Raw genomic sequence first — 17,873 nt, forward strand, 5'->3', positions numbered from 1 at the left:
GCAGTCGGGGAGAGCTTCCTAGAGGCGATACCTCAAATGGGTTTGAAAGGACAGATGGGTAGAAGTGGGAGGGACAGCAGAAGGGAGGGGGCTCAGCATGGGGGAATCAAGAGATGCAGGGAGGACCTGTGTGGGGCTTATCCTGTCATTCCCAGTGGGAGATGCTTTGTGGAATGGGTGAGTTGGAGAGTACAGAGCCCAGGATCTCACTGCCCTACTCCAGGCAAGAGGGCCCAGGCTGGGCAGGAGGCTGTCTGGTCTAGAAGTGGGGCCAGGGCAGCAATCCTTCCTCTAGCTGCTCATCACTCAAAGCCCAGTGCTATCAGATCTGACAGAATGTCACTCCTTACATTCCACCATTTGAGAGTCATTCCTTTGTGTTCTACCTTTCTGGTCTCTGGGAGTACCTGTAACATTCTAGGCAAGTGGTCTTCAAGTGTTAAATAAAAGCAGAACACTTTCCACACACACACAAAATCTTCTATGGAAGAAGCCGGAATACAAAAAATGGACAAATGGGAACTGCTCTGTAGGGGCAAATGGTTTGAAGCCCAGAGCCCACAGCACTTCCTAGTCTGGCCTCCTTGACTTGGGGTGATGCTGGAGCCCCAGGGTCACTTGTCAGTGCCTATAGCTGGCTGAGACAGACAGAAGTCAGTCCTGGGGCCTACTCCTTCCCAAGGGCACTGGGGTTCCCTCTTTCTGTGGGATGAGAAGTTCTGTATCCTGAACACATGCACAGACCAGCTCCCCTGACAGGGCCAGAGGCTGTTAGGGGTCTGATCCAGGCCCTGGGCAGCTCCTGCCACTGTTCCCGTGTATGGGACTAGCACTCACTAGGGGCCTTCCAGGTCTAAGCACAAGGGTCAGCAGCCTATGGTCCACAGGCTAAGATCAGTTTGTACATTTCTAAGTGGTTTTTAAAAAAAAAAAAAAGCAAAAGTAATATTTCAAGACACCTGAAAATTGTATAAAATTCAAATTTCAGTGTCCATGATGATACCTGGCCATACTCATTCATTCACTATCTTATGATTACCATCTTGCTACAGGGGCAGAGTCCTGCCTGTGGCCCTTGAGCCTCAATCTCTGACCCTTGAGGGAAAGTGTGCCAACCCCTGTTCTAGGTGTTATGTCCACAGATCTAGAGGAGTGAAAATCTGACTGATGCTCTTGGGCTCCACGAATGATGAGAAGGCTGTTGTCTTCCTGGCGTAGGCAGCCAGCAGGGAGAATGGGCAGGAAGGCCAGCTACTCACATGATAGCCCAGCCCAGGTAGTTGGCTGTGCTGCCCCAGTACATGGGGTTATCCAAGATGTTGAATGGGAATGTGGTCACTCTTGCCTCCTTGAGGATCCCGAAGTAATCACCTATGGACAAGACAGGGTAGGACCGAGGATCACATCCGGGCCACACCACTACTGAGAGAGGCCCCCCAGGGTGAGCCTGATTCCCAGGAGGCTCCAAGCTAGAGGAGGAGCAGGTTTAACAGCACACCAAGTAAGGGGGTACCCCAGAGCGGGCCCAGACAGTCCATCAGCATGCAGACACTTCAGAGAACATGGGGTCTCCAGAGGCAGAGGGCATGAGGTGGCATTGTGCTGCTCATTGGTGTCCTGGGCCTCTCCCCAGAAATCCCTTGGACCTTTAATCAAAGCAGAAGTAGGACAGCCACAGGCAGGAGGAGCCAGCAGAGCTGCATCATCTATTGTCTGGGGACAAAGGGTGCAGGGGACTGAGAAGGGCTGTGGGAGGCCTTCTACCCAGGAGGCAGGAAATAGGGTGAGGGGCCTGGAGGCAGTGGCACAGAAACCCACTTTAGGGCTGACTCACGGCAGAGCAGTGGCTGCAGTACCCTACATCCAGAGCCTGGCAGGGCCCTTAGTGTTTCTAGGCCATTTCTTATGGGGGGATTGCTGCAGTGGCTAGTGTTTTCAGGCTCTTTCCCACTCCCCTCCCACCCTGACTCATCCCTCCAAGTGAGTCTCCCCATGAGGCCCTGAACATTTGCTGCTTCTACGATGCCCTAGGTTGGGGGCGAGGCTCCACCAGCCCCTTCCTGGCTCTGAGCCCACTCTGCCACAGCTGGAGAGCTATTCACACCTGGTCTCCAGAGGACTTAACTGGCCAGCACAGTGCCCTCCTTACTTCTGTGGCGCTTGCCTCACGCCCTATCAGGCCTACACCATAATCCCCACCTCCTCCCTAGACCCCTAGGTCTCAGCCTCACTCATCCAGCCTCCTCATTATTGGGAGAGGACCTATTCAACCCCTTCTATGACCCCTTCCTCCCTGGGAGTGGAGCTCAGTCCCCTGCAAGGCCTTTGGAAACCCATATGACATGGTCCCACCCAACCTCTAGCGCTGGCCTCACTGGCCCCCTGTGCACCATCTAACCTGCCTGCCTCCCCGCAGCATGCCATCCACCATTTTGCCCTTGAGATCACTGTTTGCTTGCAGGCCTGTCCTCTTTCCCACCTGTCCCCACCTGCCCTCACCTGCCAGATCCAATGCTCCTGACTTCCCCTTTCTCCAGATTCCCACCTGTGTATCTTTCTAGACTGTGGCTCCCTACAGCTCCTGCCTGAGTACTGCATGGACACCAGAGCCCCAGCCCAGGCCTTGCCACAGGGCAGGCAGGAGTACTCCTCAGAGGATGGCCACTCCTCATCTGCCTATGAACACAAGCCCTTTGAGAGCTGTGGGCCCCCTGCTGCAGCTGGCAGTGCCCAGGCCCAGAGTACCACAGAAAGTGACTGTGAGTGGAGATAGCTAGGCAATGTGGGGGTGCCAGATATCGCTCAGGCACTGGCGGAAACTGAGGCCGAGTCCAAGAAGCTGGCCAAGGGCTGAGAGGAATGGAGGACCCAAGAGCCCTGACCCAGCCCATCAGAGAGCTGGTCACTTCCATGTGCTGCTGGTTTGTGGCCCAAACACAGCAGACTGACATCCTGCCTGTCTTGGCAGCCAAGCAGCTATATGAGTATGAGAGAGTCTAGTTTCCCGAACTAACCATAGATAAGCCAAAGCCTAGAGGAGGGTTGGTACCCCAAGCCCCACGCAGATGTCAAAGACAATGGAGCAGTCAGCAGCACTGCTCCTCCCCGGCCCCCAAGTGGTTTGGTTCAGGTCCCCTCAGACCTCAGGGTCTCACCTAGGAAGGTCCCAGTGAAGCCCAGTGCAAAGAAGCTGGAAAGCACCAACATGCTGCCAACTCCCAGGAGCACGAGGCCCACCTGGTAGGCTGTGGGGTTATCCAGGCTGTCCATCCTGGGCTGGCTCAGCATGGCCTGTGTGAAGCTGCAGGCAAAGGGTAGGAGAGATAAAAGGTCACTGCTGTGAAGAGGGAGCTGTCCCCCCTTCCCACTCCCGTCCCCCAAGTGACCCCCAGAGTAGCCAGTCCAAAGATCTCAAACTCGGTGCCTGTTGGGGGCAGGCATGTGACAAAGTGGTTGCAGGTGGGATATGGGTCACCTAGAGAGTACCGTCCTGCCTTAGGGTAGCCACCCTGATGCACCAGCCCCCTACCACCATGAGGGAAGTGACCAGAATGGGAGCCCAAGCCTGCCAGACCTTTTAGTTTTTCAAGAGAAGTCAGAAATCCTGACTTGTATGTGAAATATCCTATTTTTTTTTTAAATAGGCAATTAATGAAAACTCTTTTGGACTCTGTGCATATTGGCTGGCCAGATTCAGCCCAAAGGCCACCAGTTTGCAAACTCCAATTCTGTACAGCTAGTAACTAGTACTAAAGAAGAAAGTAAGGCTCAGAAAATTAAAGATGCATGCCCAAGTTATGCAGCAGTGCCCCAGTGCCTGCATGCTCCTGCAACTGACGTGTGTGACCCGTGGTCTTGGCATACCACTCCTCTAGCAGACTCAATGCCTTAAAGCCTGGGGCGTACTCTGCCCCTGCACAGGGCTGGCCACATTCTGGACAGCACCTCTGAGGTCCAATATGTCTTCCTTCCACACCTGAAATGCCCCCAGCAGGCTCGTTTTGGGGCCAATCCATGGAATGCCTTGTTTCAAGGCAAGTGGGTTGACCAAAAGGAGGTGTCCATGCTAGTGGATTTGGAGATGCAGTTTCTCCACCTGGCTCCTAAAGAATGGAATGCTTGGTGCAGCTAGGGCAAAGAGACTGGGATCACAGTAATGCATAGGAGCAAGGTTCAGGAAGGAGGAGGTGCTGATGGGAGGGACACTCTCCAGGGAAAGATGTGTGTGGGAGCAAGTGCATGCATGTACGACAAACCTACATTTTCCATTACTCCAAGATTGTAACACTCAGAAGAGACAAGATCTCTTGCCTTATGCAGGGCAACTACTTGCACTCACTTTGTGCCATGTAGCAGGGCAGCTCCCTATCCATTCACCCGCCCATCCGCCTGTTAGTCTATCTTCTGTCTACCCATCATGTATCTATCCATCCATCAATCTATCCTTTATCCATCCATGCATCCATCATAAAGTATCTGTTTGCCAGGCTCTTTCAAGTAGAACAAACCCATTTTCATTCATTCATTCCACTGATATATTCACATTATTGTAGAACAGTTCTTATGTTAAGCTAAACCAGCAATCCCCAGAACTCTTTCCTCCAACTACTTTCAGCTCTTAGAGAACAGAGGCTGATTCTGCTTCCCCCTCGCACCTGACACTGTCCAGGCAGAGTGCATTACAGTATATATTCAACTAGAGGGAAAGCAGCACCCCTTGCCCTTCCTCTCTTCCTCCTCCTAGAGCAGAGAAAGGTAAATGGCAAACAACACCTTGCACAGAAGCCTACACAGAAGCCTGACACGTGTGTCAGGGCACACCTGGCCACTGGTCATGCTGCCCACACGCCCAGCTCTCCACCCACCACTGCCCTCCCTTAGCCTTCCTGCTGCCCGGGCTCAGGGTCACCCTGCAGCTCCAAGGTGAGCCACTGGGATTGGCTCAGGGTCATGCACACTGAGTGTTGTGCCAGGTCAGCCTGCCCATGCCCCACCCACCTACATCCCGCCTCTCTATGCTTTCCTGACTTTTTGGTAAACCAGCAGCCCTCACCCAGGCACACCCTCTACCCTGAAGACCCAGCAACTAAGCCCATGGAACAGGCAGCTTTGGCACCTAGCCTCAGCACCCTCCCCACCTCTCCCAACAGGTAGTGGAATGGAAGGCAGGGAGAGGCTGTGGGCCCTGGCAAAGCTGACTTCCCTACTCAGGGCTGGCTGAAGTGCAGGCCTGTGGATCCTTAGTTAGCACTGCATTAAGGGGGGAGGGGGAGGGAGAGAGAAAACACTCAGACCTCCATGTCTCAAGGGCTGGGGTGATGCCTGCCGTTTAGCTCTGGTATTTGTTCCTTCCCACCCAGGCTGCTTCCCAGCCCCAAAACATAGGACAATAAGGCCTACTGGGCCCACAGTCCAGCACAACTATCTGCCTCAAGTTCTCTAGGCATACCCATGGTCGCTGATGAAAAAGCTGAGGGCTCCTGGCAGAAGAGTAGGACTGGGTTTCAGACAGCCCTGGCACCCTGCGCCTCAGTTTCTGCCTCTGTGTGATGGTGACAGTAACCCCTCCCACATCCCTGTGCAGAGCTGCTGCCAGGTTGCTGTGCACATGCTGGTGAACATGAGACACGCCATACGTGGCTATGGGTCTGAACAGTGGGAAGGACAGAAGAGTGAGCCAAGGGTGACACCATGGGATTGATGAACAGGTACACTAGACAGGGGTCCAGAAGGCCATGGTGAGGCTTACACTGAGATGTGATGGAAGAAGTTCTTCAGGGGGTGGGCAGGGAGAGCATTCCAGAAACAAGAATAGCATAGCCAGTGGGGAAGCCTGCAGAGGTGGCTTCCTCTGGGCCTGTGGTAAAGAGTTTGGAATGCATTCTACATGGGTGGGAGGAGTAGGGCGGGGAGACCAGTCAGGTTGTTGCAACAGTCAGGGGAGTACTAAGGGGCTGAGAGAGCCCAACCAGAGCCTGGATTGGAACAGATCTGGGGCTCATGGTGGAGTCTCAGTTTCCCGCTTGTGCTGGGCTGGCTCCAGCTCCTCTGCCAGAGTTCATTTGCACCATCCAAGCAGCAGGCACACTGCCCAGCAGAGTGCACACAGCCGGGCCAGATGAAAGGGAGCATCTCACTCTGATGTGCTGTGCCTGAAGCAGCCTCCGTCAGGGATGGCTCCGTAGAAAAAATGATCTGGCTATAAGCAGATGAGGATTCCTGATGAAGGGCAGATCTAGGGCCAATGGTGGGGAGCAGAAGGCCCTGAAGCAGCTGTGTGGCTGCCCCAGACTTCACCCTGGGTCTTGGTCCACCTGCTCCTTTTCCATCCTTCACAAGTGGGAGGAAAAGGCCCCACAGGGAGAACCTCTCCAAGTTCCCTCAGCACTTTGTCATGTGGTTCCCCACAAAGCACTCCAGAAGCACTCATCCCAGGCTTCTCAGCAGAGAACCCCGGCCAGGACTCTCCAGAGTTCTGTTAAGGAGCCCTTTGGGCATGCGGGCTACATGCTCTGGGACCATGACGAGTGGCAAGTTTACGGGAATGGCATGGTGGGCTCTAGTCAGGTGACCTGTGGTGTTCTAGCTCCTCCATTAAGTCAGGAAAGTATAGTCCATTCCACATGAAAAATTAACAGAGGGACGAGTGGCTCTGAAGGCCAAATGCTCCATACAAAATGAAGTAATAAATAGGCAATTTCCTTTGGAAATATTCTGTACTGGGGATGGGAGTGGAGAGACTCATTCAATTGTCTCTGGTTCTATTTTTAAAACTTAGATTGAGCTTCTGGTCACCAATGTGACTTTAGGCTGTCTGCAATCTGCTCCCCTGAAATCCTGGAACCTGGGTGGAGGCAGGGAAAGATAGTCACCACCACTGTGTCCTAGCCACAGGCCAAGTATCTGGCTCCAGCCTCCTCCCAGAGCACCTCCACTCTGGCTGCCAATGCATCCTTCTAGATCCCACCTCTAACCAAGGCCCTTCCTATAAAACCCCCAATGGCCCCCAAAGCCTACAGAGTTAAGGCTGAGATCACCTATGCCTCCTACTCCTTTAACCTAGAACTCCTTTCTACCATAATGCTGGCAGACCTACTAAGCTTCCCTGGCTCAGGTCCAAGTGCGCAGCTGCATAATCCCCACCTTGAGTGTGGGCTGACCTGTGGACACCAGGCATATCAACTGCTATGGAGCAAGGTCAAGGCATTTCACAGCTGTAATTAAGTTCCCCGGTCAGCTGACCCACATTAATTGAAAAGGAGATTACCTTGGGGAAGGCAGCTTTCAAAGGGGTCTGGCTTGGAAGAAGCCAACCACCATGCTGATGGCAGGGGATGCTGTGGGGGGGATGAGCATGTGTCAGAGAGTGGCAAGCAGGCTCTAGGAGCTGAGGGCCTCAGTTCTCGGTCCTCGGGCCTACAGCCACAAGGAATTGAGTCCTCCCCAAACCCACTAGCCCTAATCACTTGCTCCTTAGTGACCAAATCCTGTGAGCAGTTCCAGCCAGGCACTGGATGAAGCAATCACTGGTGCACAGGTGGCCACAGGGAAGACAAGCCACATGTGTGCTGACGTCCCTCCGATCTGGCGAGCCTATGAGCAGAGTGCACCTGTTCGCGAGCCACACAGAGCGGTGAAGTAAGTCTGCTCCCACCACCCCGACCACAGCCCTACTCCTGCTAACAATGCACGCAGCTCATGAGTGAAAGCTGCCTGCCCCGGTCTCCCTCCCTCATACTTCCAGGCCATTTCCACAAGACCCTGAGCGATTCTGAAGTGTACTGGCATACAGCTCCATCAAGTGACCAGCAAAGAATAAAGAGGCTTCCTGATGTCTAGCACATCTCTGTGCACCTGCCCTGAGGCTTCTATCTGGGCAGAAGTTAGCATGGTGAAGGAGGTACAATGCCAATCCTGCCAAGCCTGTGCCCTGCCTGGCTGTTCATGCTGTGCCATCCCAGCAGACTCATTATTGGTCAGCAGCTCCAGGCCACCCATTTCTGGCTAAGGCCAGCCATGCATAGGGTGCAGCCATGAGGGAGAGGGCTTTAACAGATGCCCCCAGCCATCAGGATGCTTCCTGTTCATGCTTCACAGCCAGAGCAAACAGGTCTCCAGTAACTGTCTCCAGATAACAAGTTGACTTATCCTGCCGGACCCTGCAGACTACCTCTGGCTGCCTGCTAGTGCAGCCAGCTGACACAGCTTCCCAGCCCTGCCCCTTTGTACCTGCTGGCAACCACTGGGCCCTAGCCTCATGCCTGGCAGGCCAGCTGCTCAGCAGTCCCAGACAGCTCTCTGCCTATGGCCCTGACTGCTGCTGTACCCACCATCACAGAGCTCTCAGCTCACAGGAAGGACAAACAAGTTGGAATGCTCAGAACAGGCAAATCCATAGGGGCGAAAAGCAGATTAGTATTTTCCAGGGGCTGGGGAGGGAACAGGGTAGATAGGAGGTGACTACTTAATAGGGTCTACATTTGGGGTGAAAAAGTTCTGGAACTAGACAAAAGTGGATGCACAACGCTGTGAGAGTACTAAATGTCACTGAACTATATACTTCAAAATAGTTAAAATGGTTAAATTTCACGTTATGTGTATTTTACTGGAAACAAACAAACAAACAGAATACACCTCTGAGAATCAGACCTTTGTGTGTAAAAGAGTGCTGGGAAAAATGTTGGGGGCAAGACATTACAGGCAGAAGCTAGTCTTGACGGGATTCTTGCAAGCCCCTCCCCAAAGCCCAGCATCCCTGATGAGGAGAGGAAAGAGACAACTGTCATCAGTCAGTGCAGCCCAGCCAGGGTGCAGGACAGTGCTGGGCTGGGGCACTCTGCCTGGCTGGTAGCAGATGGCTGGTGGAGGGAAGAACCAATGCGCATGAGGAGATGGGAGAGGTCTGGTGCACATTCGCTGTCTGGTGATCTGAAAGGCGAGAAGAGAAAACTAGTCCTGCCTGTGAGCATCCTTCTCTCCTCCCAGAAATTTCTTAGAGTGGCTAGTTCAACTAAGAGAAGGTAGACAGCAGGCCAGGCCAGCACTGACATTGAGAGAGCTGGAGAGGAGGAAGAGCTGGGGGCTACCGTCTATAAGAAGCTGGACATGGACTGACTTCCTCCCAGATCTCCCAAGGGCCCAGGACTCAAGAATGAACCAGAGAGTTTGTTGGTATCTACACATCAAGAGCTGGGCTTCAGGTCAGATTGTCTCCTTAGTCTCCTAGGAACCCGTGGGGGCCTAGAAGAAGAAGGAGGGACTCCTGCCAGGGGACCAGAGACCAGGAGCCCTCTAGCTTTTTGCCTCCTGCTGGCATCCTACACAAGAGAAGGCATCAAATCCAGGCACAGAGGTCCCTCCTTTACCCACTCCTACTGGCTCTACAAGTAGAGCTATGGGGACCTGCTCAGCGTTGATGTCTGATGACTCCTCTACGCCTACACTCCATAGTCACATTCTCTAGCCACACTCCATGGCACTTTCTCTCTTGGGTCCCCCAATAAGCCAGGCTGCCACCTGCAGCAGGGCCTGCCTCCCTTTAGCCCTAGACCAGCTGGGCTGGCTCCCAGGACCCCTTCCATCTGTGACCCAGCCACAGTTGCCAGCACTTGTGAGGTCTGACCCCCAAGGGAGGGCCAGGTCTGCTCAGCCTTGGATCCCCATGCATGTGCCACACACTCACTGAGGAGCTGGTAGGTGATGCATCTTCTCCTGACCACCCTCAGGGGTTCCTGCTCCATTTCACAGAGTCTGCTTGGTGGTCTGCTCAAGGTCAACCCCTGTCAGGAACAGAGCTGAGACTGACAAAGGGCACCTGCTCCTTCCCCAGGCAGCTCCGACTCACTTTCCAGATGTTGGTCACTAGGTGTACCTGGATGCCTGATGGCAGCAAAAGGCCCTTCCTTTGATGGACAGGGGTTGACCCATAGCCTGTGGCCCATTGGCTGTTCTTGTAAATATGGTTTTACAGGAACCCAGCCAATGCTCATTTACGTCTGTGCCACCTTCACCAGAGTTGAGTGATTTTGACAGAGACCATGTGGCCCCAGAGAGTCTAAAAAATTTACTAGCTGGCCCTTTACAGACAAAAGTTTGCCAACACCTGATACAATCAAAATTATATATCTTCTTGAGCTAGAAGGGATGGACCTTAGTCATCAACTAGTCCAAGGTCCACAAACTTTTTCTTAAAAGGGCAGATAGTAAATATTTTCAGCTTTGCAGGTCAACGATATAATGTAATACTTACATAACCATTTAAAATGTAACCATGTATACAACTCAACAACAACAAACAACCTGATTAAAAAGCAGGCAAAGGACTTGAACAGACATTTCTCCAAGAAACATGTATAGATAGCAAACAAGCACATGAAAAGATGCTCAACAACACTGATCAGGGAAATGTAAATCAAAATCACAAGGAGATACAACCTTATACTCATCTGGAAGGTTATTTAAAAAAATAATAAATAACAATTATGTCGAGGATATAGAGAAATTAGAATCCTTGTACACTATTGGTGGGAATGTAAAATGGTGCAGCCACTGTGGAAAATAGTATGGAGTTTCCTCCAAAAATTAAACATAGAATTACCATATGACCCAGTAACCAACCCCACTTCTGGGTGTATATCCCAAAGAATAAAAGCAGGGACTCAAAGAGATACTTGTCCAGCATATTCACAGCAGCATTATCCACATTAGCACTATCCACACAAAAAGTGGTAAGAACTCAAAGTGTTGCACAGATGAATGGGTAAACAAATGTGGTGTATACATACAGTGGGATGTTATTCAGTCTTAAAAAAGAAGTAAATTCTTTTAAAATAATATTTTCGAAGTGCTTTTTTTTAAACCAGTTTTATTGATATAAAACATTGTATAAGGTACACAATGTAATGATTTTATATGTATATACAGTGAAATAATGAGCACAGCCACCTCACATAGTTATCATTTTTTGTATATGTGGTGATAATTTTTAAGATCTACTCTCTTAGCAACTTTCAAGTTTATAAGACAGTATTGTTAACTAGAGTCACCATGCTGCACATTAGATCCTAGGACATGCTCCTCTTACAGCTGGAAGTTTGTACCCTTTGACCACCTTCTCCATCACCCCTCACTGTGCTCCCAGCCCCTGGTAACCACCAATCTACTCTGTTTCTATGAATAGTCTTTTTCAGATTCCGCATATAAGTAGAATCATATAGTGTTTGTTCTTCTGTGGCTGCTTATTTCACTTAGCATAATGTCCTCAAGGTTCATCTATATCGCAAATGGCAGGATCTAAAAAGGATGGAAATCCTAAAATGTTACAACATGGATGAACCTAGAAGATATTATGCTAAATAAAATAAGCCAAACACAAAAAAACAAATACTGTATGATACCACTCAAGTAGAATCTAAAAAAAAAATACTCATAGAAACAGAGAGTAGTGGTTGCCAGGGGCTAGGAGTGAGGGTCGGGAAGAATGGGAAGTTAGTAATTAATGGGCACAGAGTTTCAGTTTGGGAAGATGAAAAGGTTCTGAAGATGGATGGTGGTTGACAGTTGCACAACAGTGTGAATGTACTTAATGTCGCTGGACTATACACTTAAACAGGTTAAAATAGTAACATTTTATGTTACATACATTCTACCAGAATAAAAAATTTCAAAGATAACCCAGTGCAATGTGTGGGCCAGGCAGAAGGAAGGAGGGTACATGTGCCTTTGAACACTATTCCTTTCAAGTAGATCGTGTTTAATACCTGACCCATTATCAGTAAGGACATCTGCAGAAGGCCGAGGGCCCACCACACTCCCCTGTCTGTCTAACTCAAGTCTGTTATCATCCAGTGCCTGAAGGTCCTCAGCTCCTTGAGGCTGAGTGCCTGCTGCCAGAAGACCAGGCAGTAAGGGCCACACCCAGTGCCCACCTGTGCCAGCCCATTCAAGAGGGGCTTCTCCTGAGGACACTGAGGCTGGGAGGCTGCAGTGGGTAGGACAGATACAAGCCTGTCTGGAGCAGGGCTCTCTCTTCCCAGCACCCCTGGCAGCCCCTTCTCCATGGGAGAGCAAGGTGGGAGAGTCAGATCTGCAGTAACCCTGGCACTGTGACAACAGATGGGGCAAGACCTGAGGAGAGAAGGGCAGGGTAAGGAACAAGTGACTTATTTATAGGTCTAGAGCACTTTTTAAACTGTTTTTAAAAACCATGTTGGAGCCTCCCAGCCATCCTGTGACCTTTCTCCAAGGCCAGGGGTTAGTAGGGCTCCCAGTGCCGGCTCAGTCCACTCTGCATTTAGCCTAAGTACTCACTGATCACTGCTGAGCCAGGTGCAGTATTCATCCCTGGGAATAACATGGCTTACAAGACAGACAAGGTCCTCACCCTCCTGAAGCTGACAGTCTGTTAATACAAAGAATCGAGCATGGGTGCTAAGGACTCTGCAGAGGCTTGTCATCACACTGAGGCTTCTGCACACAGGAAGTGGTCAGAAGGGCTCCCTGGGTGACACTGTGGACACAGAGAGCTAACTCAAGAGAAGAAGCTGGACCTGAGAAAGGCAGGAGGGGGAGCTGGGGCAGAAGCCCTGTCATAGGAATTTGGGAAGGTGATCAAAGTTGAATTGGCCAGGCCAGGTGAGGAATCTGGGTGTTAGTTTTACTGTAGTGGGAAGCCAAGGGTTGGGGTGTCAGGCAGTGATGACTCGGTTTGATTCTCACTCTAACAAGATCCTTGTGAGGGTGTGTGGAGTAAGGACATTTATGCATGCCAGATATGGGAGGGAAAAGGGGTGGGTCCCGGAGTGTGAACCCCAGGTTGTGCTGCTGGACTGAGTAGGAAGATCAGGACACAATCAAGGATGTCTCCTAGGTTTCTAGCTGTTCAAGTAAGAAGAGGGAGGCTGCATTACTGAGCTAGGGACGGACAGGGAAACCAGAACTCGGCACTGAGACGGAGAGAAGTTCCCTGGGAAGGCCAGCATGGTCGTGTCAGCCTGATTTGCTTCCTGGCTCAACTATTCATCAGCTTTGGCCCCAATCTGATGAGTGGGCTCAAATACCCACCCTTGAAGTGCTGTCGTGACTATGGGGTGCTGCAGGTAGAAAGTATAGTGGCTACCATCACCTGTGCTTGGTGATGGTGGTGACTCAGGGCACAGACCTGACCCAGTCTGCTGACTTTAGGCTGAGGGCTGTGGGGCACAAGCCCTCTCTTGGCTGTGCGCAGGAGGTGAGGTGAAAGATGGGGCCTTAGGCAACAAGCAGCTAAGACTTGGCCCCCAGTGATGGCTCCCGTATGGGAAGACTGGAATCCTCATGAACCATTTCTCACTTTTTAAAGCACTCCCCAGGCAACGTTTAGTCCATGAGCTAGTGTGGTTCTCATGGAACCTCAGAGAGTAAGAACTGGGCTCAGGAACAGGCCATGCTGGGTGTGGCCACTTGATCCCACTCTTCCTCTTCACAGCCTCACCCCATTCCAGGGCACCCAGCCCTGAGTCTGGGCAGCAGCATTTGTTCTCATGTGCCACAGGTAGTACTTCATCATCTAGTACAAGTTCACCCAACCTGGCCTCTTTCTTTGATGGCAGGAAGCCCCGCTTCCTGAGAGGCACCTGCCTCCTGCCTGGTACTTCTTGGCAGGAACTCATATAGAAGCTTTGTCTATACACCAGAGGCCTGGAATATGAGCTTGGCAGCCATCTAGGTCTTGTCCTCTGTGCCTGGAATCCAGGCAGGTGGCACTGTCCCTTCCCAAGGTCAAGAGGACTCCTCAGCCGACAGGAGTCTAATAGCCCAGAAAAGGAAGGGGTGTCTTGCTGTGGCATGAGGCCTTGGATAGTAGAATTCCCTGTGCCTTCAACACGTCTTGATGGACCCCAATACCCCCAGTAATGGCCTCCCCTGAACCTCAGGTATTCTGCCTAGCCTGGGCGCGCTTACCAGTGTGAGCGTAGAACATTCAGGAGCAGGATGGCCCCTCCCAGCACGTAGCAGGCCAGGTAGGGGGAGCCGAAGGCCCGGCTCAGCTTGCGAGTTTTCTGTTCCCATCTTGCAACCTAAATAAGAATTGGGGGTGGATGGGAGGGAGGGAGAAGAAAGCAAAATGAGATGTGTGTTGGGAGAATCCTGGGGTAAGGGTGGAGGTAGGAGCAGACCTCTGAGCTCCAAGGCCCTGAGACTCTGATTCCGAGGAGGGAGAATGACATGAAAGCACCTGCCACAGTGGATCTCAGTTCAGCTCTGCAGGGATTTCCACACATCTGCAGCCCTGTCTGGGTGGACCACACACTGTCCTGCTGGAAGCAAGCTCTTCCACCAAGCATAACCTGAACACCCCAAGAATCAGAAAGAGACCTAGCAGCCCAGGAGATGCCCGGTGCCAGCATAGGCCTTCCTCCAAGTCTAGAGCTCATCACACACAATTCCAAATGCCCACAGCAGACACAGAGAAGACAGAGGAAAAGGAACCACTGAAACAGACAGAGGAGCTGCCAAAGGAAGCCTGAGGACAGCCAAGCAGGTAGCACAGGCCCAGTGCCTACAGCCCAGCCTGAGGGGTGTTTCGCAGTGTCCTTCAACCGCGGTAAGTAAGGCCGAGAAGGGTTGATTAGGACCCTCGCCCCTGCTTCCCCAGCTCCCCAGAGGCACAGATTTTCAAGCTTTCAATTTTTATTTTATTTTTCAAACAAGTCACATCTACAGTCAATCTTCAACAGCTAACAGTAGAGCAAAGTGAACAATGCCATTTCTGTTTTGTTTGTCTCCAAAGTCCCAACTGCCCTGCAACAAGGTCACTGCCACCTGCACCACACACGTTGGTGAATGAACAGGATAGGAGGTGGGGGGCGGGGGGGGGGGGGAGGTGGTACAAACAGCCAAATACACACAGTGGGGCTGGAGAGGAGACAACTGGGAGTCAAGGTGGCTGTGCTCTAATTATGTGAGCAAGCCTCCCACTGGGACCCTGAATGTGAATATATTCACATATATGGAGAATCTTGAAAGTGCCATCCAGCACTCTGCATTTCTGGGATGCTTCAGAAAACTGGATCCAGGAGCCATCAATCTCTATTATGGCCTCAGCAATGATTCTGCCTATTGCCTGCTGCCCAGCTTAGCTTCCCAAGTGGACCCTTTTCCCAGAAATGAATCATTGGAAAGAGAGATTAGCAGCTCCCAGCCTACCAATAATTTGGCCCCAGAGGCAGCTCCCAGACTTTTTCTCAGATTTCCTGGGAGGAGGCTAAGGGGAGCGGGGTATGGGCTGAAGTTTATGGGAAGGAGAGGTGAGTGAGGTGGCTCCTGGGCCTTCCCCTCAATCAAATCTCTGCTCTTAGTACTAGTGCCCAATTCTCCCAGCAGGTAAACAAGCCCTTAGTTCAGCTCCAGGCAGGCAGGTGGCCTCTGCTAACCCTACAGATGATGGTTTAGTCCTCACTCAGAGAAGAAGGGATGAGGGCTCCAGGAGTTGTGAATGTACCACTCATTGGCCTACAGGTGGTACCCTGGGGCCCTTGGCCACAGACTTCATACTCCTCATGGCCACTTTTTTTTAATTTTGAGATAAAATTCAAAGTAATGTTTAGTTGTGTAACCATCACTATGGTCTAATTCCAGAACATTTCCATCACAACACATAAAAACCCTCCCCATTCTCCCCCTTCCCCCACCCCCCATCTTCTCCATCCCTCTCCCTAGCCCCTGGCAGCCACTAATCTACTTTCTGTCTCTATTGATTTGCTTATTCTGGAAGTTTCACATAAACAAAATCACAGAATAGGTGACCTTTTGGGTCAGGTTTCTTTCATTTAACATGTTTTTGAGGTTTATCCATGTTCGTACCAGGTATCAGTACTTCATTCCTTTTTATGACTGAATAACATTCCGTTGTATTAAAATACTACATTTTGTTTATTCATTCAGCAGTTGACATTTGAGTTGTTTCCACCTTTTTGCTATTACAGATAGTGCTGCCATTAACATCCATGTACAAGTTTTTGTGTGAATATGTGTTTTCATTTCTTTTGAGTGTATATCTAGGAGTGTCATTGCTGGGTCACATGGTAAATCTATTTTTAACTTATTGAGAAATTGCCAAATTATTTTCTACAGTGGCTGTACCATTTTACATTCCCATCAGCAATGTAAGAGGGTTCCAATTTGCCCACATACTTGCCAACACTTGTTATTTTCCATTAAAAAAATTGTAGCCATTCTAGTGGGTGTGATATGGCAAGTCATTATAGCTTTGATTTGCGTTTCCCTACTAAGGAATGACAACACTAAACATCTTTTCATACACCTATTGGCCATTTGTATATCTTCTTTGGAGAAAAGTCTGTTCAGTCCTTTGCCCACTTTTTAAAGTGAATTAATTGTTTTTTGTTGTTGTTGTTCTTGAGCTCTGAGTTCTTTATATATTCTGAATACTAGATCTTTATCAGATAAATGATGTACAAATATTTTTTCCCATTCTGTGGGTAGTCTTTTCCCTTTACAATGTCCTTTGATGAACAAATCTATTTTGATAGGTCACTCTGTTTTGCCCTGTAGGATTCAACCCAACTCAGCCAATTTCCTTACAGGACCTACTGAAATGTGCTTGGCATAACACCAAATGTGGCTGAGGCTCCAAAAATAAATTGCTAAGTGTATCCTAAGGGAGCTCAGAGTTTACCAAGATAATACATGGAGTTGAGTTCCCCTCTGTATGCCTGTCCTTCAGGGCCAAATTGGCCATGCAGATTTTCATTAAATCAGGAGAGTATCTGGGGTAGTCAAACTGCAGGATCCATTGTGTGGCCTATGCAAGGTTCCTTCTAGAGGTCTCCTGGAAGACACAGCCCCCTCCAAACAACTGGACCAAGGAGTAAAGAGAAGCCCTTTCAGAATGACTGCCCATCAGAAAAGATAGTCAAGTACTGAACAATAAATGGGTCAAAGAAGAAGTCAAAAAAAGAAATCAAAAGGAAACTAGAAGTACAACATACCAAAATTTATGGTAAGTAGCAAAAGCAGTTTTAAGAGAGAAGTTCAACAAGGTCACAGGCTTACCTCAAGAAACAAGAAAAATCTCAAACAACCTAACTTTACACCTCAAGGAACTAGAAAAAGAAGAACAAACAAAGTCTAAGGAAAGCAGAAGGAAGGAAATAACAAAGATCAGAGAAGAAATAAATGAAATAGAAAACAAAAAGACAATAGAAAAATCAGTGAAACTAAGGATTGTTTTTTAAAACGATAAACAAAATTGACAAATATTTAGCTAGACTCACCAAGAAAATAAGAGGACTCAAGTAAATAAAATCAGAAATGAAAGAGAAGACGTTACAACTGATACCACAGAAATACAAAGGACCATAAGAGACTACTATGAACTATTATATGCCAACAAATTGATAATCTAGAAGAAATGGATAAATTCCCAGAAACATACTACCTACCAAGACTGAATCATGGAGAAATAAAAAATGTAAACACATTGATTACTTGTAACAAGATTGAATCAGTAATCAAAAACCTCCCAATAAACAAAAGTCCAGGATCAGATAACTTCGCTTATAAATTCTACCAGACTTTTAAAGAATAACACCAATCTTTCTCAAACTCTTCCAAAAGGGAACACATCCAAACTAATTCTGAAGCATTACCCGGATACCAAAACCAAATAAGAACACCACGAGAAAAGAAAATTACAAGCCAATATCCCTGATGAACACAGATGCAAAAATCCTTAACAAAATATTAGCAAACCAAATTCAACAATACATTAAAGAAAATGTCGCATGTATGTGCATGTGTACACACACATACAAATACAATGGAAAATGATTCAGCCATAAAAAGAATGAATTTTGCCATTTGAGACAACA

General features: G+C 49.5%; 1 protein-coding gene across 7 annotated transcripts in view; it reads right to left on the reverse strand.

Annotated features, from left to right (window-relative positions):
- The window catches only part of PEMT (phosphatidylethanolamine N-methyltransferase), a 77,789-nt gene that overhangs the window by 2,210 nt on the left and 57,706 nt on the right, over positions 1–17,873 (reverse strand). For all 7 annotated transcript variants that reach the window (XM_016145239.2, XM_016145238.2, XM_016145232.2 and 4 more), the window contains 3 exons: positions 13,942–14,057; positions 3,156–3,301; positions 1,260–1,371 (listed from right to left, as the gene is read on the reverse strand). In XM_016145239.2, coding sequence (XP_016000725.2) covers positions 1,260–1,371; positions 3,156–3,301; positions 13,942–14,057 — 374 coding nt within the window. The remainder of the gene's footprint in view (positions 1–1,259; positions 1,372–3,155; positions 3,302–13,941; positions 14,058–17,873) is intronic.

The sequence above is a fragment of the Rousettus aegyptiacus genome, unplaced genomic scaffold (genome assembly GCF_014176215.1).
Source record: "Rousettus aegyptiacus isolate mRouAeg1 unplaced genomic scaffold, mRouAeg1.p scaffold_m13_p_6, whole genome shotgun sequence".
Lineage (NCBI taxonomy): Eukaryota > Metazoa > Chordata > Mammalia > Chiroptera > Pteropodidae > Rousettus > Rousettus aegyptiacus.